We start from the raw sequence: 23,076 nt of genomic DNA, 5'->3' as shown, positions 1-23,076 counted from the left end.
CAACCTTTATTCCTTGTACATTTTGAACATATTATTGATTGTACATCCTACAAAGGTTGAAATGATTGTACATATACAATAATTATTGTACACCTGGCAACATTGACCTCCCTTTGGCAGGGACCATCCACCCAGTTGCCTTACGCCAGTGATCCTCAAACTTTATTGTACAAGGACCCATTTGTAAATACCAATGGCCAGTACACCTCACTCCTGACCCACAGCCCCCCACTCCCAGTATGTGGGGCAGGGGAGGGCGGGATTTGTGGGGCAAAGGGAACGCCAAACAGCCCCTTGTGGGCTTGAGCTCTGTCAGCCTGCAAGGGAAAAGCCACGTTTTTCTCCTTCAAAGGAGAACCCATTTTTAAAGTTTGTTTGCAACCCTTTCATACATTCTTGCGACACACTTTTGGGTGGCGACCCACTGGTTAAGAAACACTAGCTTAGGGAACATGCCTTACTTAGATTTTGCTTCACCCTCACTCAAGATGGCCTCCCTCTCAGGAGGTCGTACTCCCTTGCCCGTCCTTAAGATGGCAACCAGGGAGGAAAAGCGCGGAGGGGACGACCACCCACACTTCTTTGGCTTGCCCGTACTCAAGGTGGTGGCGGAAGGAGGAGCTCAGCCGCCATCTTTGGTACGGGCAAGCGGAACCACGCCCCCTTCCCCTTCCCCTTCCCTTTGGCTTGAAGCCGCAGCACAGCTGGGGGGGGGGGGAATCACGTGGCCTCCCGGCCGCCCCTGATTGGCCAGGCTGCACAGGGCCTGTCAGCGGCCGAGCCGCTGCGGGCGCAATGTAGCGGAGCGCCGGTTGCCTTCAGAGCTGCCGGCTCGAGCCGGGCGCTGCCGCCGTCCGCGGGATGAGAAAACGGAACGAGTCCGTGACGGTGGAGCATGAGCGCCTCGCTGCCGCCCCGCCACCGCCCCCGGCTGCCGGCTGCAGCCTGAGGCACAGCCTGCGCCTGCCTGGCGGCCCCGCCCGAGACGCGGGTATGAAGCGGCCGCTCGGCAGGTGAGACCCCCGGGGCGGCGGGGGAGGGGCGGCCGGGCCAGCGGCCGGGGGGGGGGGGTGTTGATGACGCAGCGGGATTCGAGGCGGGGGCTGCGTCAGGGTTCGATACGGCGGGAGGAGGGGCCGGGTTCCCTGCCGTGCCCCCTGCTGCGCGCATGCAGCTCTTTAGTGATCCATTCGCTTATTTAGTCATTTTATTTATTTACTCATCTTTTTTAGTTCATGTTTTATTCATTTATGTGTTTTGCATAGCACAAAAGCCACCTGCCTCCAAGTGCAACTGGTCTCCCCCACCCCCGCTTCCCCCCGGCCTATCCCAGCACTCAGGGGTGTGTGGGTGTGTGTGTGGGGTGGGGGGGTTGTGTTTGGTGCCGCTGCCAGCTCTGCCTTGACTCTTTAGCATGCCCGCCCGGCCCCGGGAAGGGATGTATTTTATTTATTAATGCTGGGGGCGTATGTCAGGCTGTGCTGTTAGGATGGTGCGTTTTGAGGGTGACTTCCTGTGTGTGAAGTGGGGTGAAAACAAAAATAAAAAAGGGAAGGAGAAGGGGAGGGGGTGGGGGAAGCCAGGCTGGCCATGACAGGCAGGACTCTGAAGCAAGAACTGTGTAAAGGATGCAGGTTTTGTCTTTGGCTGGCTTTCCTTCCCCCTCCCTCCAAAGTCCCAATTACAAAAATATTTCTGGCAGTTTCAGCAGCTGCAGGCATGCTGGAGTGGTGGATGAGAATGACATCTTTTCAAATGGTGTCTTTGGAAGCCTGTTGACGGGGCTTCTTGTTTTATTGGCCAGTTAGCAGGAAAGAACTGAATTTGTTGCCTTTAAAATACTTAAATCTGTCTACTAATTTTCCATTACTGATGCAGATTTGGCAGGGTTATTTATAAAATGGTGGTTTTGAATACAGCTGATGAGAGAGAGAGAGACTTAAGACTATGCTACTTATTGGTTATTATGCAATAATTGCTGATACTTTTATGACCTAAAGGTCATCTTGGGATGCTGTCAAGACTGGTGCATTAAGAAAAGCTTTTGGGAATGGAAGGAGGCATTCAGATGATCGTGCTTTCCTTCTGAATGAGTACACAGTTTATGTGCTTTCGCAGATCTTCCAATTTAGTAATATTTTTTTAAAACCATGCTATTATATTATGTGCAAGACTTCAGACAAAAGTAAACTAGTTCATCCAGGTTTTTTAGCTATATACAGAAGCAGGAGTCCTGCCAAAGACAGTATACTGAAGTGATCCTTAAGGATTAATGAAGACTAAGTTGTTGACTTCATATAGCATTCAGACGTCTTTTTAGAAATGTGTTTAGTGAGCATACTGCAGCTACAAGGTATTTCACTCTGGCAAGGATAATTTAATTATATTTGAAGACTATCTCCCTGCAGAGAACAGGTACCTCCCTGTCTTTATTTATCTTTCTTTCATATTTTGAGGACTTGGTAACAACTTTTAATAAGATAAAGAAATACAATGGAGAAAATCTAATGGCCCGTTCAAAGATCAGGTAGACTTTTCCATTCACTTCACAGGATTTTGGAAGATGCAGCTTCTTAGGGATTTGCAGGTGGTTACCATGTATACTTACATAAATATAACAAATATGATGTCCACAGAACCAAAAATTGACAAGTCAGCATGAAAGGCACAGGTGTCAGGAGTATTTGGTATCTAGGGATTGACTGCCAAGGTTGTGTGTGTGTGTGTGCATGCGTGCCATCAAGAAGACCGTTTTTTGCTATCAAGAATAAACTTTTCTTGCAAGTTTCCTAATCTGGGGTACTTGGAGGCAGATTAGAAGTTGTAGCAGCTTGAAGTTATTTATTTATTTTTTTTAATGACTATAAAGTAATGCAGCCAGTATATCCATCCTCATAAATGTCTGTATTCATTTTGACCCTGTCCTTAAATATGCTATGAACTGTAACACTTACAGTATACATGTTTACTTTAAGAATTTTGGTTCATTTTAGGGGTTGAGGTGGTAAGATGTTAGAGAAAACTGGAAGTTTTAGCAGCCTGCATGAGGTTTCTTGATTCTGGAAAGATGCGTGACTTTGAAACTGTAGGAAAAGTGTGTTAGTAGGATCACTCTTAAACTAATTATATGTGTGAAATAATTAATCACTCTTAAGATGTCAGCGTTAGGTTTGAGGGCCAACATCCTGTTCAGATAGAATAAACCAGTTTGTACCTCTAAATGCAGGGTGATAATACATGGGCTAGAATTTGTTCATGTTTTTTGTTCTTTGTAAACAATGAAGATCATTATTTAAAAGAAAAATAGCTTGGAAGCTGTTGCACAGTTCTGCAGTGAAAGGTTGGTCATGTGGCAGGTCGCATGGTCTCAGAATGTGCAGCCTGGAAAGGCAGTGATGTTTACCACAGGGCTGCATGATGGTGATTTTAAAACACCAGCAGTTTTTCCATGTGTGGTTTCAAGCAAGATTTGCTGCATTCTGCTTGTTTACAGTGAAAATTGTTCATGTGCATTTTTTTTTTTTTTTCAGAGCCGCATGGGGTTTGAATTGCACTTTGGGAATGGGGTCTGCACAAAAATTTGGGCTGCCTGTCATGATGTCCTAATAAAATTGAAGACCCCTCCCCCTCCCCCCCCCCCAGCTTATGATTTGCAAATCTTACATGGGGGCTCTTGTCTCTTATGAGGGGGCTCCCCCATAATTCAAATCCTGGAGCAGCACAGACAAAAATAACAGAGTACTTGTAAATTTAGGCAATACTTGTAGGAGATAATATTGACAGCATTGAAAACTATTTTTACATGGCTTGTTTCCTCTATCCCATTGTTTTATTTAGTGTGCTTCCAGCACACTTGTCCAACAACTGAATCACACTGATGTATGTGCACAACCACTTACTTTAACTAACTTTATAATATAGCCTTCTGCCTATTTATATGGAGGTGGATGTCTGCATCTTTCAGATTGTAGTTTGGTTAAAGTCTATTCTACCTCTTTGCTTAAAAAAAAAAAAAGAGTACTGTAAGTGCTGCTTTTTGGAAAGTAAGAAATAAATGTATGTATTTGTACTTATTCCTCTGTGGGTGTAGATGAAGTTTTAAAACTAAATGCAGCAACATTTTGAGAAGTGTTCCATAATTTTACAGGCCTTTTTTACCTTTGGAAAGTTTTGCACCTCTGAAAATCAGGCAGAAAATGCTAAATGATGGTGAGCATTTTGGCCATTATTAATCGGGGTAAACTTGCACAGTGGTATATGCTCTAAATTCCAGATGTTTGCTTATTTTATTCTTTTCTTTGAGGTTGCCTGCCATCTCTGTATTCAATTGTAGGTTATGCTGAAGGTGACAGCATTAAAGTAAGCATTAGAAGGGTAATTATATGGCTTGTATGTAGTAATAATCATAATGGGCTAATGGTATTTTGCTGTCCAGTTACTATGTTCTTGTAAGGAAATGCATTTGAGCTAGGTTTATTAAAAGTAACAGAAGTTGTATGTGAAAACATGCATTGTAAAATCAGGTTGGTTTTGTTAAAGTTTAATCTCTTAACTTGTATGGCATCACAATTAATTGTTGTTGCAAATGAAGCAACCATTTATATAATAACTGTGATGATACCTCATTCCATGCCCTTGGGTTATACTTTTGTGCAATTCCTTGTTTTAACAAAGTTAGTCAACACACCTTGGATCTGAAGGGTTTTAGTGTTGGTTTGGTACACTTCCTCCTGCAGCATCTAGTCACAGTAGACAGCATAAGTTGATTTCTGCCTTTTTTTTTTTTTTTTCTCTGAGTTCAGCGCACCAGAGTCTGTCATAACAAGCAGTAAACGCAGTATGGAACCAGTGGGCCAGCATATTTCATGGTTTGCACAGCCTTGTGAAGTGTGCCATGCACCATTCCATCTATTCCACTATATCATCAAATGATACTTGCTGGGGCACCCCAGTCCAGCCCTTCCCCTTCTTTCTCCCCCTTCTGCCCACTTCCCCCCAGCTCCTGGCACCCTGCAAGATTTGCTTTGGCAATTTCCCTCTGTTTATCTAACCTCCATATCCCACAAGCTCAAGCTCTTTCTCTGATCATTCAGGTAATATCAGATATCGCTCTTGTTGTGGTAACCATGCATGCTTGCTTACTTGTTAATCATATGTAGTGCATAACTAACATACTACAGGAGACTTAAGCATTTCAGTTGCAAAGCAGCAAGCTTTTTAATGTTCTGCTTCCCTATCTGTGATTCTCAAGCTTGTGGCAGGATACTAAAGACAAGAGATTGCAGCAGTCTTAGACTTCCTGATAATGGCTCTTTGGGCCTTGTTACACATTGTACACTGAACCAAACAAATGTTGATCCACTTAGTGCTAGCTTAGAGTTCAAAGCAGTCGCACCTGTAGCTTAGAAACCCTCTCTGACTGTCCCCTGCCTGCACAGCTGTGACTTGCCACTAGAGCAGGGGCGGGCAATTATTTCCAGCGGAGGGCCGCTTACCCAGTTTTGGCAGGCTTTCAAGGGCCGCATGGGTAGCCCTGCCGCTTGACAGGTGCCCCGCCCCCTGGTCATCATCTTGGGACCAATGTCCCAGGGCCAGCACCGGTGGGGTCCAAAGCAGGGTGCAGGCTGGCAGGGGTCTGTGGAGCTGGGCAGGGCTGCACCAGCAGGGGAAGGGGGGAGCTGGCCTGGCTCCATAGAGCCCCTGCCGTCTGGGACCCCATGCTCCTGCCACCCTGCTCTGGGCCCTGCTGGTAGTGACTCTGGGACACTGGTGCAGGCCCTGTGCTCCCGCTGGCTTCCCATCCACTCACTCCCAGTGCCCCCTAGCCTCGTGGTACAGGCAGGGGGCAGTGCACAGCCCTGACCCCCCTGCTCGCTGGCAGGGAAGAAGTTGGTGCTGAGCATGGGGAAAAGTGGCCCCTTGCCCGCCCCATGGCTGGCGCTTCCTGCTGCAGGTGCTTGCAGCCCACGCGGGGCTGTCTGGAGCAGGCACAGGCAGCCCCATGTGGGCTGCAAGTGGCTACAGTGCAGGGCACTGTCCACGGGGTAAGCGAGGGGCCACTTTTCCCCACGCTCAGCACCAGCTTGTAACCTGCCCCGCTGCTAGCCTGGGCCCTGTGCTGGTTCCGGGCTCGCCTGTCAGCGGCAACTGCAGCCTCCCCATTTGCCACGCCGGGCAGTGTTGGCTGCTGCTGCCCACCTGGAGCTCGCGTGCTGGGCAGCCCAGAGGCGGTGGTGGCAAACGCTGCCTAGCACGGCAAGTGGGGGGGGCTGCAGCTGCTGTTGCCATGTGCAGCCCCGGCGCAGGGCCCAGGCTGGCAGCGGGGCCAGGTTACAAGGTGTTGCTTAGTGTGGGTGGGGAAAAGCAGCCCATGCCCGGCGCCCTGCACTGCAGCCACTTGCAGCCCGTCTGGGGCTGCCTGTGCCTGCTTAGGACAGCCCCGTGCAGGCTGTGAGTGGCTGCAGCAGGGAGCGCCGGCCACAGGGCAGGGGAGGGGCCACTTTCCTCCACACTGGGAAGGAGCCCAGGGAAAAGTTGAGCATGGTGGGGGGGAAAGTGGCCCCTCGCCTGCCCCATGGCTGCTCCCTGCTGCAGCTGCTTGCAGCCAGCTGCAGCTCTTTGCAGCCAGCTGCAGCTCAGGGCGCCAGCCATGGGGTGGGTGAGGGTCTGCTTTTCCACCTCCACGCTTCTTCCCTGCCTGGGGTCCCCTTCTTACCTGAGGTTCTGGCGCGGGGCAGCCAAATGCTCCCAGGCCAGAACCCCTGCCTGGGGGGTGAGGCCAGGTGGGCCCTGCTGTTGTGGGAGCCCGCTGGGCTTCCCCTGGATCCTACTGCCCGTGGTTCCTGTCATTTTTGACAGGAATCAAGGGCAGATAAATATTAATTTTCTACATTTTTTAAGGGCCCTGTGGGCTGGATAAAATTGGCTTGCGGAGCAGATGCGGCCCACGGGCCATATTTTGCCCACCCCTGCACTAGAGAGCTGGTGATCAGGGAGGTCCCTTCCACTGCCTACTTGCCTGGTTCCCGGTGCCCACGTGCTCCAGACTTGTTGTTACACATGTCCAAGTACGTATCCCAGCCACACGTGTCCTTCAGGCTGTTTCCAGCACCCAGGCAACTTTAGCCTGAGGGGGTTCAGCTGCACATCCACCCTGCTACCGCATCCCTCCTTAGTGCCTCTGGGCCTTGTTGCTTTGGGCCTGGCGGGGGTAGCCCAGCAGCTTGTGGAGGAAGCAGACGGCCACCCCCAAGCTTTAGGATGACAGGGAGTGGCCACATGTTAGTGGAACTGGAAGTGGGTTGTATGGATTGGAGGTAATCCTGCCCTGAAGTGGTATAACTTTGAGCCCCAAAAGGAGTGCTTTAAACCACTTAAAGGTGGTGATGTGCGCACTATCCAGGGGTTAAGAGGTTCAGGAGCTGCCCAAAATTAAACTTGCAGCAAGGTCCTTTGTTTCTCCAAATGTGGTTGAGTTGCATTAGAACAGCAGTCGTGAGTCTAACCCTGTGTTAAATATCAAAATGATGTTAAGCATCCCTTGGAATTGGGCTTTCTGAGAAGTGCTCGGTATTTTCTAATGTCTCCTTGGATTTGCAAATGAATAGCTTAGCATGTTATAACAGCATTGATGTTGCTATTGTTTGTGTTTTCTCAGATATTTTTAGATTTAGCTTTTTTTGGTCCTCCTAGCTTTTAAAAAATTTTTTTTGCTGCTCTTTCTAGTAATTTTTGTATCTTTTTTTTGCAACACTTTCAATCAGATCAGTATCTTTACCAAAGCACAGATGACTAATTTTTCAGCCATCAATAGATACAGTGGTTTTTCTTAGGATGTCTTTCAGGTGCTAGCTGAAGATGATCATTTGGAGTATCTGTTTTTAAACTAAGAGAAATCTTTAAAAAATCTCATTTACTTGCTGCCTCCTTCTAGTGGCCTTTGCCAATGAAACAATTCTTTATATCAGTATGTCATTGCACCAGCCAGCACTTTCACTACTCTAAGCATTGTATCATAGGGGAATATTTCGTCTACTGTTTAATCTGCTTTCTTCTGAGCTTTTGCTGTTGATCACACAGGCCAATAATCTAATCTTCTCCATGACCCAAGGTTTTTTCCTCAGGATCTATGTCCCTTGCTGCAGTCTTGGAGCCAAGATTTTTTGCTGCATTGTCTGATATGCAGTACCTAGTCCGAGGTGAAGAGTCTGCAGTTTTTGTTTAGTAGTTGTCTTGGATTCTATCTCAAATTCATGGGCATTTTGTTGGTTATAATGAACTCTGAAGGTCTTTACTAGTCGTTTCTTGTTTTCCATTTTTAACTTTTACATTGACTAGTAATTGAGTCTCCTTCATGAAGGACTAATTTTTTTTTTTTTTTTTAACACCTCCCCCCCCCTTACTGGCATACAAATGAATCTGTTTCAAAGATTTGTAAATCAACAGATCTGATGAGATCCAGTCCATTGTCTTGATGTTTTGATGCCTGAACAAAGGATCTGTTGCCACAGTTATTTTCACTAACAAATTGCTTGAGTTGTAATCCCCTGATGTTTCTATTTGCCATACTGAAACTTTCTGTTATGATTACACAATTCAGGATAACTCCTGGGACCATTTATTTTCTTTCCAGTTGCCTTCCACAACTGAGATGCCACTGTGTGTGTGTGTGTGTGTGTGGGGGGGGGGGGGGGGGGAGAAAGCTGCTAGATTGTTCTTAGTGTCCTAGAATTTCAACATCTTTTTTTGCTCGTTCAGTTAGTTGGAGAATAGCACTGGAAAATTACTTGCAGTAGAAGTGGGCTGCCAATTATCAGTCATCACCCTGCTGCTGCCTAGTTCATAGGTTGGCTCATAAGTAGGCCTGCATTTCCGGGATGCCCACTGTAATTTTCAGCTGGTCAGGACTGGACCTCTTAAATCCAGGACTGTCCTGGCTTAAATCCAGGGCACATGGTCACTGTAGTCATTAGGGCTCATCTCCTTTCTAGTAAGTTGAAGTGGGGTAGCACTGCCAATCTTCTTATTCCTCCCCTAGAGTTTCTTATTTCCCAGTGTAATTATTATTCTGTTCCTGTCAGTCTAGATCAGTGATGCTCAATCAGATTGCTGCAGCAATCTGCAGTGCTTTGAGATCCTTTTAAGGGTGCCACAGGATGCCACACAATGTTAACTCTGTTATATGTTTAATTTTATGTATGATTCAGAAGAAACTGCCTTCTGCTACAAGGTGGAGCAGCTCTTTATGACAGCCTTTCAAAAATCTGAAAACTGTCATGTCCTTCTTAATCTCTTTCTCTAAACTAAATATACCTAATTCTCTCTGCCTCTCCTCATATGGCTGTATTTCAGCCCCTTTCTCGTCTTTTTTGCTCACCTCTGGATCCTCTCCTGGGTCTCCTTATCTTAATGTGGAGCCCAGAACTACGCAGTACTTCTGCTGAGGCATAACCAGGGCAGAGTAGAATGGTATTACCACTTCCCAGGATTTGTATACAATACTTTTGCATATGCAGTTGAAAACAGCATTTGTATTTTTTATTTATTTATTTTTGGTTTTTGTTCTTTCTTAGCTGAGAACTAAATGATGTGATAGCATAGATTTAAGAAACTAAAACTGATTTGCCTCCATTTTAACTAAACTTGTGGACCAGGTCAGCGCAAAGGATTATTTTTGTAAATCATGTGAACACAGTGGGTATGAAACCTACATGTTGGGGTGGGGGAAGGGGGAAAATATGTCCCTGCTAGTGTACAGAAACACTTGGATTCCAGAGGCCAAGGCATGATGCACAAACTGAGTACCTGCTTCCCATGTTGTAAAGTTTTCATACCTCCAATGTTGACTTTTACTGTTGTGTGATGAACCTTTCTGTTTGTCTGCTTGTAGACTTTATTGTGAGAAGACATCGGTGCATAAATAATGGCTTTGGTTTGTGTCTGTTCTTCATGTGGTACATCTAAACATAGTTCCACTACTAGAAAAAAAAACAACAAACAAGTTTAAGTATGACTTAGGAACTGTAGATAGCCTGATGTTGATCTTAGAGTCCTAAATTAATTCCACAAAGAATTAAATAAGAAAAATTATAATCCTTGTCAGTCAGTTTAACTTTATGGAAGGTGCATCTTGTTGTAAAAAGAAACATTTTATCTGTTTTCAACACTTTAATCTAGTTGGTAATGATAACTGTTTTGTGGTATATTTGGAGTTCTTCCAGGCGTTTACCTTAGTACCACAGTTTCATTATTAGCAGGACGCAATTTTGATGCATTAAGAACTGGTTTAATTACAGACTTCCACACAATGTAGTTGTTTAATAGGGAGATGCTAGTGAAGAGGGCTGTTTTTAGCAAGGTGCCTTAGGGAGCCAGTTCTTTGTCCAGGTCTTTGATAAAAGTATCGGGGGGAAAAATCTGGAGGGTAACTATTTCACTTGGCTATGACAAAAAGGATTGGAGGGATATTAATCAAGGAGGTCTGGTGACCGTTCAGGTGATCTGTATAACCTGGTTAAATGGTCATTGTGGGTCCAGTGCACTGCAGTACTTCTGGTAACCAAGAAAGATTTTTACCTTACATAAGGGGAGAAGAAACAGTGCCCCAAAAAGGATTGGAGGTGGTAAAGCTGTCAATGCAGTGCTTTGTCCAGAAGGCTAACATTCCTGAATATATACAACGAGGGAAAAGCAAACAAATAAGGAAGTGATCTTGCATAAGTCATAGAATTGTAGAAAGTTAGGGTTGGAAGGGACCTCTAGTCATCTAGTCCAACCCCCTGCTCAAAGCAGGAGTGTCCCCATCTAGATCAACCCAGCCAAGGATGGAGATTTCGCAACCTCTCTGGGTAACCTGTTCCAGGGCTTTATGACCCTCCTTGTTAGCGAGTTTTCCTAATATTTAACCTAAACCCTCCTTGCTGCATCTTGAGATCATTGCTCCTTGTTCTATTATCATGAGGACTGAATATTCTAGGTTAGTCAATCTATACTGAGTCCACTGAGTTTGAGAGTGAAATACAACTACATGCCATTGTATATAAATCTAATAGTAACTTCTGGCCTTAAACTCTATGAAATAGGCGCCTATTAGCATTGACCAAAATTGGTTAGTTTTGATCTATTTTTCCAACTCCAAAATTTTATAGTTAATCTGTTTCTGGAGTTGTGGATTTGAAATGATAGGCCTCAATGTTGCAGCATTTATTCATTGACCAATTTAATTCAACTGCCAAGATGAGGTAAGAGAATGCAGGGTTTGTCTCTAAATTAATGTACTGATGGCAATAGGTAGTCTACATAAGGCATACCTACTCTGCCTTACTGATGACGTGTAAAGAAGCTGCTACATTATGAAGTCTTTTAAAATTAACCTTAAAAGATCAATATATTGCTAAGTATTCCAACTGGCATTACATTTTACTATAGTATTTGGAGTGGTTAAATTTCAAGGTGATGTATTAAAAAGTGAATAAGGAATATTTTTATATATGATAGGTATTCTCAGACTTGATAAGGTTAGGAAGGTGGCTTATCAGTGTATACAAAAGCTCAGCCTTTGTTGCGTTAAGATATCATTATTTTAGCAATAATTCAGCAATGATTAAGATATCAAGCATTGCTTTAAAAAAAAAAAGAGTAAGGTACTTATGTTCTTCAACAGTAGGAAGGGAGCAAAAGAAAATGCTCACAAAATATTAATCTTTATCTCTTGGTTGGTTTGTTTTTTGGTGTGGTCCAAACAAGTTCTTTAGGTGTGTGTTGTTTTTTTTTTTTTGTCTGAAAAATTTTTAACTTTTAAGAGCCAAACTAGTTCTTCAAGAGCTGGTTGTTTTAAAAGCAAGTTCTTCAAGATTTTATTTTATTTTTTTGTTATGTAACCTTTTTGTTTCTCTCTGGTTCTAGCCCTCCTTCTCGGAGTAGCAGGCACTTGTAAGGCAATAAACTCACAAACTTACAGCATTTTAAAAACAATCTTTCATAATCCAACTCTTAATGAAGAGAACTGAAATAATCTCAAGGCCATGAGAACCATTTCTTAATATTAAATTGTGCTTCTGTTCACCCTATGTTGTAGCAATACTTCAGATGTCATTTGTGTTTTGATGCTATGTGAAAGCTGTGAAAAGCAATCAAGGTTGCAGCTGGAGATATTTTGATGATGGTGTTGGAAAACCTTCCCCTTCACCCACTAAGCAATCAAAGAAATGTAACTAGGGGCAAAAGTACCTTTTTCCCTTCCCGCAATCAGAGCAGGGTGAACGCGCTTCAAATTTGTGACTCTTTGTACTAGTCTTTGCCTATGAAGGGTGGCACTGTCCCAGTCAAAAACTTGGCAGTTTTAACACCTTGCCTTTCCTACCACTTGAACATGCATGTGCTAGATTTCTGTAGTGGCAGGAGTTCTGGCCAATAAGTGTTCATCTAACATTTTTCAAGGAAAGGTTTGCAATAGTAAAGCAATTTCCCTAACAACCAAATGTCTGAAGGTTCTGGCTTTATCAAAAGAATAGATGAAAATTAGGAATAGCTGAATTTTACAAAAACTGTAGTCCTGTGTTCGAAGTTTTATGAAGCATTGGCATTTGTATAGGTCTGCTGTTCAGTTGCTTTTTGCAGCCTTTGAACACATGTTGACAGTTATTTACAATAATAAGGCTCATAGACTACATGTAAACAGGTTCAACTGATCAGAAACTGATTTAAACCTGTAACGGAACAGATATTCAGTGCATATAAACCAGTTTGAAAATGGCTGAAACCAGTTTGCGATAAACCTGGTTGAATGTAGTATCAGACTTAACTGATTTGGGTCAAGCTGGTTTATGCAGTGTCTGTTCCAGACCCCTTGCTGGTTTAAGTTAAATCAGACTCCTCAAGCTTCCTGGCATGCTCTCTGGGCTGGGTGGGGCTCTGTTCCACAACAGGGCTGGCCCTTCCCCTCCTCCCCTCTGCTCCCTGGCTGTAGCTCTGGCAGAGTCTTGCAGGCACAGCAGCATCTGCCTGGTTTCCTCCTGCTTTCCCCCTCCCCGCTCCCTGCTAAGCAGGGATCCCCCATCCCCTCTGTTACAGAGACACCTCATCATTAGGTAGCACAGGGGTTGTCAACCAGGGGTACATGTAACCCCAGGGGTAGTTAAAAGGTTGTAGGGGGTACACGTAGGTAGGCGGAGATGGAGTGTGCCCTGGGGCATGGCGGTGTCGTCTCCCTTGGTGCATTCATCTCTTACCCGTGTGTGAGCCACACCCCAGCCCCTGCTTGTTGGTCCCTCCCTCCCAATGCTGCTGCTATGCACACCCCCAGGAGCGTATGGGCTCTGATTTGTCCCATAACCCTGCCTGGCTGAATGGGGACCTGGCTGGGCCAGGTCATGGGACAGTCTCCATAGTGTAGGAGGGAGTGGAGCAGGGGCAGCACTGAATGATTTGCCTCTGCCTTGTTCCCTCCTGCACTGTGGGGGGCTTGATCCCCAGCTCCACTCCCACCCTCGCCACCACTGGGCGGAGTGGGAGATGGGGATGCAGATCAAGGCCCTGCAGTGAGGGAGGGAGCAGGGGCTGGGGTGAGTGGGGTCTTGGCTAGGCCAGGTGGTGGCACAAACGGAGGCCTGGGGCACCAACCAGCCTGGCCTGGGCCCCACTCACCCCAGCCCTTGCTCCTGCCTGTGTCCCGCTCCTTCCCTCACTGCAGGGGCCTCAGTCTGCTGCCCCTCCCCCCACAGCCCTTTCCCCTTCCCTCCCAGATCTACCTGCTGGGGGGTGGGGGGTGCGTGCGCACATGCGTGCTCAGCCCCCTCCCCCCCAAATATACAGCGCTTGCCCCAGCCCCACTCCCTCCTTCACCATGGGGGGTCTCAATCTGCCCCCCACACCATTTTAAAAAAGAGAAAAAAATACAGGGGGGTACATGAGCTGAAACTTTGAGACCAAAGGGGTACACTTGTTAAAAAAGGTTGAAAACCCCTGAGTTAGCAGACCACATGTTGGCTACGGTCCGTGCTGTGGCAGACAGCAGTGTCAATATAGGGCTTTTTGGAGCTAATCAAAGCCTGACTGGTAATGTCCCTCTGTTCCTTCTTTGTTTAAGAGCTTGAACTAATGAGAGAAGCTGTTTGTTTTCTGATGGGGTGATAAATGCTGATAGCATTTATTAGCTCTGTTCTATTATCAAGAGGGTGGGGAACCCCCCCACCCCTCCCAAATCCTGCTGGGGCCTGGCCATACCCCTGTCAGCTTAGCCCTGTGGAAGGGAAGGGATGGCTGCTCTAGTGTCCCCTGGCTTCTAGCCTGAGCCACTGCAGGCACATGTCTGCATTTCTGGGCTTACAGTTACAAAGTGATTCAGCCTAGCCAAGTTAGACTAACCTGCAAAGATTGAATCAATTCAGGCTCAAGCTTTTTGAATCTGTCCCTAGCCATACAGGTCATGGGGAGGGTGTACAGACCACTTTCTCAATGTAAATAACAATCACTTGACTGAAGACAGGTAGAATGCTTTGGTACCATTTAATGGCTGTTTGCTTGCATGCCCATGAACTAAAAGCAGCAGCTAGTTTATTGTTTTAAGGCAGTGGTGCCAATCTTTCTCCCTGCAGACTGGATGGGTGGTGCCAAGTCCATCTGTGGCCTGGATGTCTGGTGGGTTCAATCTAGTATTCCAAGCCAGCTCAGAGGGGCCTGAGCCAGCCACAGGGGTGGTGCAGCCTGACTGCACCACCTATCTGCCCGGTGGTGAAGGGGGGATAGGCAGGGAGTGGCCAGGGGCCCCAGTATGGATGCTGGGGCAGGGGGGAGAGGGGAGAGGCTCTGCCCTGATTAGGGTAGACCCTTCCTGGCTTCTACCACTCCCTCACTCCCAAATTTTCCAATCTGTAGGGATCCCTGCAGGCTCTGTGGGCCACATTTGGTGCACAGGCTTGATGTTGAGTACCCCTGCTCTAAAGCAGTGATTCAGGGTGTTGCCCTGCTGCAACTGTCAAGCTCTGCCGTGCCTCTGTTTTTGGGAAATACTTTGTGGGACCACATCAGGAAGTGGCTACAGCAAGAAGGGGAGCTATGCTACTACCTGAGGTCACCATGAGACTGCTGCTGGTCCCTGTCTGAGAACTGGGATGGGCAATGTCACCACAGTGATTAGGATATAGTAAGTGCCACCCCTGTCCCTGCGCTCTCTGGTGGGTGAGAAGTGCCCTATGGGCTTCATTCATTGAGGCAAAGACAGTGGGGAGCAAGTCTCCCTTGTGTTGGGGAAAAGGAGGGACTCTCTCTGACCACTTTTCTCTAGACCGTGCTTCTAAATTTGGAATAGTTGCAGATAGTACCCTGAATCTAGAAAGGTTGAAAACCACTGCTCTGAAGTAAAACATTTTATGAGCAGTGCAATTGGGTTCCACATCTAAAATGAGATGTGCTTATACCTAACAGCCTTTCTTCTATGGGCTCTTCAAAGGGAGTGGCTTCCAGACCTATCTTCAGGCAAGGATGGGATCTGCCTTCGGTGGAAGTACAGAATGAACTTAATGGAACTGTGATTGTCTGCAGTCAAGCTAGAGTAAAGAATTGAGAACACTCCTTGCCTTTTTCAAAGAGCATCCTCTACAGCCAGCAATGATCAATTTAGGATTATGTTGCAGCAATATTTTGTTTAAATCTTTTATGGGATAATAGAGGACCATATAAAAAGTCTTTAATTGTAATGGATTTTTTGTATGACATTTTGTTAAAATAAAATGAGTTTTGAATGTGTATTCTTTATATTAAACAGAAACAATCTCTTACTTTACACTGTTAAAAACTGTGGTGCAAAATGGAAAAATTTAAGTGCTAGTAATGATGCTGGCCAGCCATTTCATTTTATGCATTTAAAATAATTGCTGTTCTGCCTTTAACCTACAATTAGAAGTGATGAAAATGCTGTATGGGTGTATCCAAGTTAGCTCTTACTTTGAAGTGATATTTTATCTTAGCAGTCACTTTTGTAATGTTTGCCTTATGCTGTTAAGATCTTGTATTTTATTTTCCTTGTAAAGAAAGGAGTAGGGGTGTGGGTGGGGAATGGTAGATTTGTGTTGCTTAATTTGGGAGCCAGCTCAAACATTTAATTTTTGAAGCTCTCACTACATTAAGGAGAGTCTGGTAGAGCAAGTTGCAACTCTATTTTTCTTTGGTTGGAGGCAGTTACATGGCAGGCAGCTGTACACTAAAGTATATTGTGATGATTAAGTCTTTGGTACAGAAGAGATACATTTGCGTTATTCTGAGAAGTAAAGCCCTGTCATTTTTACACTGAAGCAGTTCTAGCATACAAACAAGAAGATTATTGTACAAGATGACCTCTAAAGGTAAGTAAACAACAATACAACACTAATCCCCATGACTAATTCAATCCCAGAAGTTCATCATTGAAACCACCCTTGGGTGTAATCAATCAGTGTTTGCAAAGCGCTATCTGAGTGTCAGGCACTTAATATTAATTGTAACATCTGCTTAGTTTCTTTTCAGAGAGATATTTCAGGTTAGTATTGTACGTATGCAAAACTTATTTTGACATTAATGTGAATTAAACCTATCTAAAGAACACCATTTTTCTGTGTTCTGCATGACGGCCATATAAATCACCTTAATGGCATTTTGTGATTAACAGCCTGTTCAGATTACTTTTACTAATTCATGTATGATCTGAGTCATTGGTAGTCATACCTTTATTTTAATTTAGGGTAATAATGCACACAACATATGAAGCCATTTGAGACGGGCAGCAGCTGTCACCTTCTAGGTCTTAGGTGGGGACAAGCTGGGGACAATACAAATGTAGCAACACTGCTCCCACTTAACTCCTGGATGAAGCAGTGTTAAAGTAGGAACAGATTTGCTGCATTTGTTACAAGTGGACAACTGGGGGAATGTTGCAACTACCTTGTAACAGCTGCTGATTCTTTGAAACATTCCCATTTTTTTTTTTTTAAATGGCTCCAAAGGGACTAGATGCATGTACATGATTTCAATGATAAAGGCCAGGGTTGACCAGCTGGAGGCCCATGGACTGCGTATTGCCCATGGAGGGTTAAGTTGCACCCCCAGGTTCTTGCCTGGCTGCTGCTGCTGTTTCTCCATTGTTCCAATTACAGTAGCAGCTGAATTCTCTGGGCTTCCCCTCCCTGTTCTGGTTTATACTCCCTGTCCCTAAGGGATGGGGCAGTGTGGTGAACTGGGGGTGAGACTGGCACTGTGTAGGTATGTGATACAGCAGTGTGGGTGTGTAGGGTGAGGTGGGAGGGGGTAGATTTACAAAAGTGTGTGGTGGCTTCCTGGGGGTTGGGAGCATGGCTTACCCCACTTGAGCCTCTAGCTGCTTAGAAATTGGACAGCCCTGATAACTGTAACTTAAACACATTTAGAAACTGAAGTTGATGCAGAATGCCATTACTTGGTTTTTTGAGTGGGGTATCTAAGTGGGAACATATAACCCCCATGTTCTAGGATCTGCACCCCCTGTCTGTTGATTTCAGAGTGAGTGTGTGGTGTTGATTAGAACTTGCAAATCCTTTATAAAGCCTGGAAGTGGCCTGAGCAAGGGTTCCCTTCTCATGCTATAATTGCTTCGGTTGTTGTCAGTCAGTTTATCCAAGTTGCAGCCCTCAGGTAAGAGAGGACTCTGGATATTTAAATTTATCTCTTCCAATTTAAGATGGCCTGAATTTGGTGGTCAGCTGAACACATGGGAAAAGCTATGTGTGAGAGGGGTTTTGGAGGATGGACAACTGTGTTGGTAGATGGCTGGCTGAGCTTTTGAATAGGTCGTTTATGGGCTAATATTTAAATTAAATGGAAACATACTTTTTATGTCTTCTAAATAAAGTTCGTGATCCTAAAGTTTATCCTACTGGAAAACTGAGGAGCCTACTGAAGACAGCTGGACCTAGAAACTCAGGGACTTAAAAAATTCCTGTCCTGGTCTGTGCAGGTTCTCTGGCCCTTGTCTCCTGTGGAAAGGGGAAAGCCCTGAGAAGAAGGGCTCCAGATATAATTTGGATGAATAACCACATTGTAAAGGAGGTGAGAAGTAAGCAAAGTCTACAAGGAATGATGAAATCACTGATCAATGGAAGCAACAGTCTTGGAGGTCTAGAAGTGCAGAGAGAAAGTGAGAACAGGTAGAAATCAAGCCAATTGAGCCTTGCAAAATCTGTCAAGGCAATTGACAATACAAATAAAAAGAAAGGAAAGAAATTGGGGATAGTCTGCAATGAGGATGGGCTAGAGTTTTAAGATTGTCTGCCAGTCCAAAAGTAGTTAAGCACTTTATCTCGGTTTTAAGCAAAGACATTGCTGTTGTCCATGGGGCCCCAAGGTGCGAGGGGAATGCCAGTGTGGAAATGGGAATTGCTAGAGTTGACCACATCCAGATGAGCACAAAAGTTCGCTTTCCTGGGATCAAGTAGCAGTCAGTACTTTGTGCTGCTGGTACTTGTCCCCGGGGGGAACGCCCATGCCACGTGCACACTGGTGTGCAGCAGATTACCCTGGGCAGGGTAGGGGAGGCTGAGGCCAGCATCTGTGCTGGTTCCAGCAACCTTACCTAGGGTTCCCGGAGCCTCAGAGTGCAGGTGCAGCACTCCTGCAGCAGGGAGTGTAGCTGGTCAGCAGCTGGAGTGTAGCTCTGGTTTGGGTGGTGCCACATGCACCACCTGCCTTTATTTATTTATTTATTTATTTATTTTGCTGCTGCGGGTTTTTTTTGTTTTTTGGGGGTTTTTTTTGTCCCCCACGATCTCTCTACAAGGCAGCAGTGCAGGGAACACCTGCATGTGTGGTGTGTGGCGCTGCAGATGCCATCTGTGGCACCACATTCTGCATATCTGCGCTTGTCTGGATGTGGCTGTTGAAGTGGAACACACGTCTGAAAGCTGAATGCGCTAGAATCGGGGGGGGACACACCATTTCTGGAGCTGGAACCTGCAATTACAAGTCTGCTAGGAATTTTAATAAATCCATCAAACTGGGGTTGGGGGCGGGGGGTGGGGAGGGAGAGTGGGTAACAAATGTAGTACCTGTACTGAAACGGGGAGGAAAAAATAGTCTGGACAATTACGAAGATGAGACTAACAGATTTAATAGCAAGCAAGGCTTTAGAACATTTTAAAGGAAAGACTGATTAAAGGCATGAAGATGAATGAGATAAATTGCAGTACATACCTACTGCAGGGAGCTTGTACCAGACTAACAAGAAATCTTTTTCATAAGCTCACCGAGTTTTTCCAGACAAAGGAAGTACAGTTGAATCTCCTCTGTCTGGACTTTAGTGAAGTATGCGATGCAGTACCCCCATAGAAAGTGACACTGGTGAGGGGGGTTCGTGCAAAACTGAAAAGGAGTTAGGTGTTATGAGCTAGTGAAAAAGGAAGTGGTGGCATTGCTAGTCTAGCTGAAGGGAAGTTACTAATGCAGTTTCTCCAGGATCAGTCACACAGTCCTTTTAATGTTTTTGTTAATGACCTTGGAACAAGACTGAGAAGTGTGCTAATGAAATCTGCTGATGACATGAAGTTGCGCAGTGTTGTCAATACAGAGGGGAATTGGAACATCATACAAGAGGAGCTGTATGACCTTGGGGACTGGAGAAATAGAAATGGAATGAAATTTAATAGTACAATGTATGGGGTTATGCACTTAGCAGAAATTCTTGTTATTAATTTCTAAATGGTAGCAGCTTATCTGTTGGAAACGAGGAGGAGAAAAATTAGGGTGTGCTAGTTGGTCACAGGCTAACTATGAACTTCCAGTGTGATGCAGCTACTAAAAGGACACATGCAGTCCTATGGTGTGTCAGTTGAGGCATTTCCAGTATATACAAATGCCGTTCTCACTGGTACAACTTCATTTGCACTCGAATGCATGCTTCTCCCATGTTCAAGAAAGGTGGACCACAACTGAAGCTGGTGCAGGGAAGGCCTAGGAGATGGATCAGATGGATGGCACACCCCTTATGAGAAAGAAGAGTAGGAGAGCTTGACATAATTTTCAACTAGGGTGGCAGAGTGAGAGGTGATATGACTGCTCTCTATAAATAAGCTTTTTAGACTCTAGCCACCACCCACTTGGAAAATAGAAGCTCTTCATTCTCACTCATTTTATGACTACAGAAAAATACTGGGGCAATTCATCTGTTGCAAAGAACTAAGAACACAAGAGGTCAGAATATTTTAGCACCATGGATCCTATTTGACATTTCTGGGTCTATATTGTGAATCATTGCACACTTAATAGTGCTAACATTGCATGAAACCCCTGGAAGGATCTCAAATCCCTGTGTTAAATCTTAAATTCTAATTTTTTTTTAACTGTATGGTGATTGGGATTTGGTGGGGGGGGGGGTCTTATTCTTGTGATTTGTCACAGCTTCCTATCTTATGCACTTCATCAAAGAAGCCTGGTCATGCCTGCAAAGTCATAGTTAGAGGCTTGGAACAGAAGTAATACAAACTGGTTTAAGTGATCAGAACCTGGTTTTAAACCTGTAACAGAACAAAAGTTTAGTGCATGTAAACCAGTTTCAAAATGTCTGAATGGTTTAAGATAAGCCTGGTTGAACGTAGGATCGGACTTACCTTATTGAATTCAAACCGGTTTATGGAACTTCTGTCACAGACCTCTTCCTGGTTTAAATTAAATCACGGTCCCCCCGGCATGCTTTTCAGCCCTGGGCTGGGCTATCTGTCCCAGAGAGCGGGGCTAGCCCCGTCCTTCTTCTCCCTAACTGGAGCGCTATTACTGCTCTGGATGGCTGAGAAGGGGTGGGGAATTGCAGCTGGGGTTTGCCTGGCAGGGATACAGCAGCATCTGCCAGGCTTCCCCCTGCCCTACCTTCCCCTTGCTGCTCAAGCACGGATCCCCCTCCCTCCCCTCTCCCATGGGCATGGATGGACCCCAGCTGTGAGATGCTTTTGGTTTTTTTGTTTGTTTGTTTGTTTTTTTTCTGTAGCCAACAAGCAATGCTTGATGGGCTGGTAAGCTTTGTGTTGTGAGTGATAAGCTCCCTGCTGGCTTGCTTCAAAGCCATCAGAGTGCAGGCATCTCCCACCCTGAAACCCTTATATCAAATGAAGTTTCACTATGCAGTGATTAATGTTGGTGATTGCTTCTATACATCAATTACTGAACCTGGTTAGAGTGTAGCTTCCCACCCCCCACATCTGTCAGTGTTCAGCAGGGGACAGAGAGAGGTGTGAAAAATGACCTGGTTTGCAATAAATGGGACCTGTCAGTTTGAGATTTAGGCACATATGAAGCACTAGCTAGCAGGATAAGAAGGTAGCAGCAGATCTGTCTGGAACAAGCAAGTTCACATGTCACACTGCCCTCAACACTTCAGGAAGTGGCTGTTCACACCCCAAAGAACAAGAAAGCAGAGGCACTTCTGAGAGGCTTTGGTGCCACTTGCTTCCTGTCCACAACTGCAGACAGTATGAAGAAGCAAGGAGAAGGAGATTTGAAATGCTCATCCAGTATCATCAACAGATGCATGCACTCCACACAAGCACTGCCTTCCCCACTTTGCCTCAGACTGCTAGCTGGGGGCTGGAGGTCACACTCCCTGTCCCTTGAGCAGGGAGGGAAAAGCCTGGCAAGGGCTGCTTCCCCCTCCCCCTCCAGGTACACCCAGGCTGGGGACTGTGCAGGCCAGAGTGGCAGCTTAACTGCCTCCACAGTCATACTCAGCAGCCTGAAGGGGGCCTGGCCACCCCCCGCCCCAGCTCAGCACAGAGGAGGGGAAGGGAGGGCTCACTCTAGTGCCCTCCCCCTCCCCCCCCCCCCCCCCCAGCTTCTAATCTGAACCACTGCAGGCATGTGGCTGCATTTCCTGAATCAAAAGTGAATGTCTGTCCACTTGCAAATCAGTTCAATATATGCAGGTTAGACTGACCTGCAAAGACTGAATCAATTCAGGCTTGGGCTTTTTGTGCATCTGTACTTAGCCCAGGTGTGATGATTATGCTTAGTCCAGAGAAGGGCAACAAAGCTGATTAATGGTGTGAAGGGACTTTCATATGAAGAGAGACTAAAGAGCTTAGGCCTATTCAGTTTAGAAAAGAGATGCTTGAGAGGGAACATGATAAGGGTTTACAAAGTACTAAATGGTGAACAAGTAAATAGGGATTTCTTATTTGCTGTCTCTCACAATACAAGAAATAGGGGTCACAAAATGAAACTAGTAGATAGTTTAAAACTAACAAAAGGAAGTTCTTTTTTCAAGCAAAGTGTAAAGTATGGAACTCATTGCCACCAGATGCTGTGGAAACTGATGGTTTAGCCTGATTCAAAAAAGGATTGGACAGGCAGGGTCTTAGAGGAAAAGGGCATCAGTAGCTATGGAGCACAGGAATTGGGGATACAGCCTCTGAATTGGAACTTCCTAGACCTTAATTGCTGGAGGCTGCAAGTGAGAGAGGTACGGGTGCACTGATAGAGACTTTTGGGGCTGATACCGATAGCTAGTATTTAAGGAGATATATCCACTGATACCAATTTGATTTCCGATACAGCTGCCTCCAGCTGGTAAGTCCAGTGTGATGGAAGGGGAGGGGGGAAGGAAGGGGCACGGGGGGTCAGATCAACACCCCCTGCGGTGAGGGAGGGGGGCAGGCGCTGCCCAGGTAGGGTGGGCATGGGAAAGAGCCGCGGCTTGTTTGGGGAGAGGGGGGCTCCCACTGCTGCTTGCACCCTGGGAGGGCATGGCAGGGTGGGGTATATGCCCCTGGATCTGCATGGGGCAGGCTGCAGCTGGAGCTACACAAGGCTCTTCTTGGTGGGGGATGGGCTCGGAGCTGCATCATACCAAATTTCGCTGCCTCTGCTCCCAGTGCTATCACCACCAGCCACCCAGCGCAGCCCCAGCTCTTCCTGGCATGTGGGTGGAGGCTTACCAGCTGGAGGCAGCTCTCCACGCTGCCAGCTCTGCTCCTTGCTGCCTGAGTGCTGCGGCTGTGGCAGCGGCAGCACGGGCGTTTATTGGCCAAATTATCGGTACCGTCAGGCCTATTTCCGATACCTGATGCAGCCAATTTTCTATATATCTGT

At 45.9% G+C, this 23,076-nt stretch overlaps 1 protein-coding gene across 1 annotated transcript in view; it reads left to right on the top strand.

The window, feature by feature from the left end:
• Nucleotides 1–747: 747 nt before the first annotated feature.
• ABHD12 (abhydrolase domain containing 12, lysophospholipase) overlaps nt 748–23,076 on the top strand; it is an 80,523-nt gene continuing 58,194 nt past the window's right edge. The window contains exon 1 of the mRNA XM_006259243.4: nt 748–1,013. Within this exon, the coding sequence (XP_006259305.2) occupies nt 862–1,013 (152 nt within the window). The 5' untranslated portion in view covers nt 748–861. The remainder of the gene's footprint in view (nt 1,014–23,076) is intronic.

This window comes from Alligator mississippiensis, chromosome 1 (genome assembly GCF_030867095.1).
Source record: "Alligator mississippiensis isolate rAllMis1 chromosome 1, rAllMis1, whole genome shotgun sequence".
Lineage (NCBI taxonomy): Eukaryota > Metazoa > Chordata > Crocodylia > Alligatoridae > Alligator > Alligator mississippiensis.
Note: the sequence above shows the minus strand (reverse complement) of the source record. Positions and strands in the feature narration are given on the sequence as shown.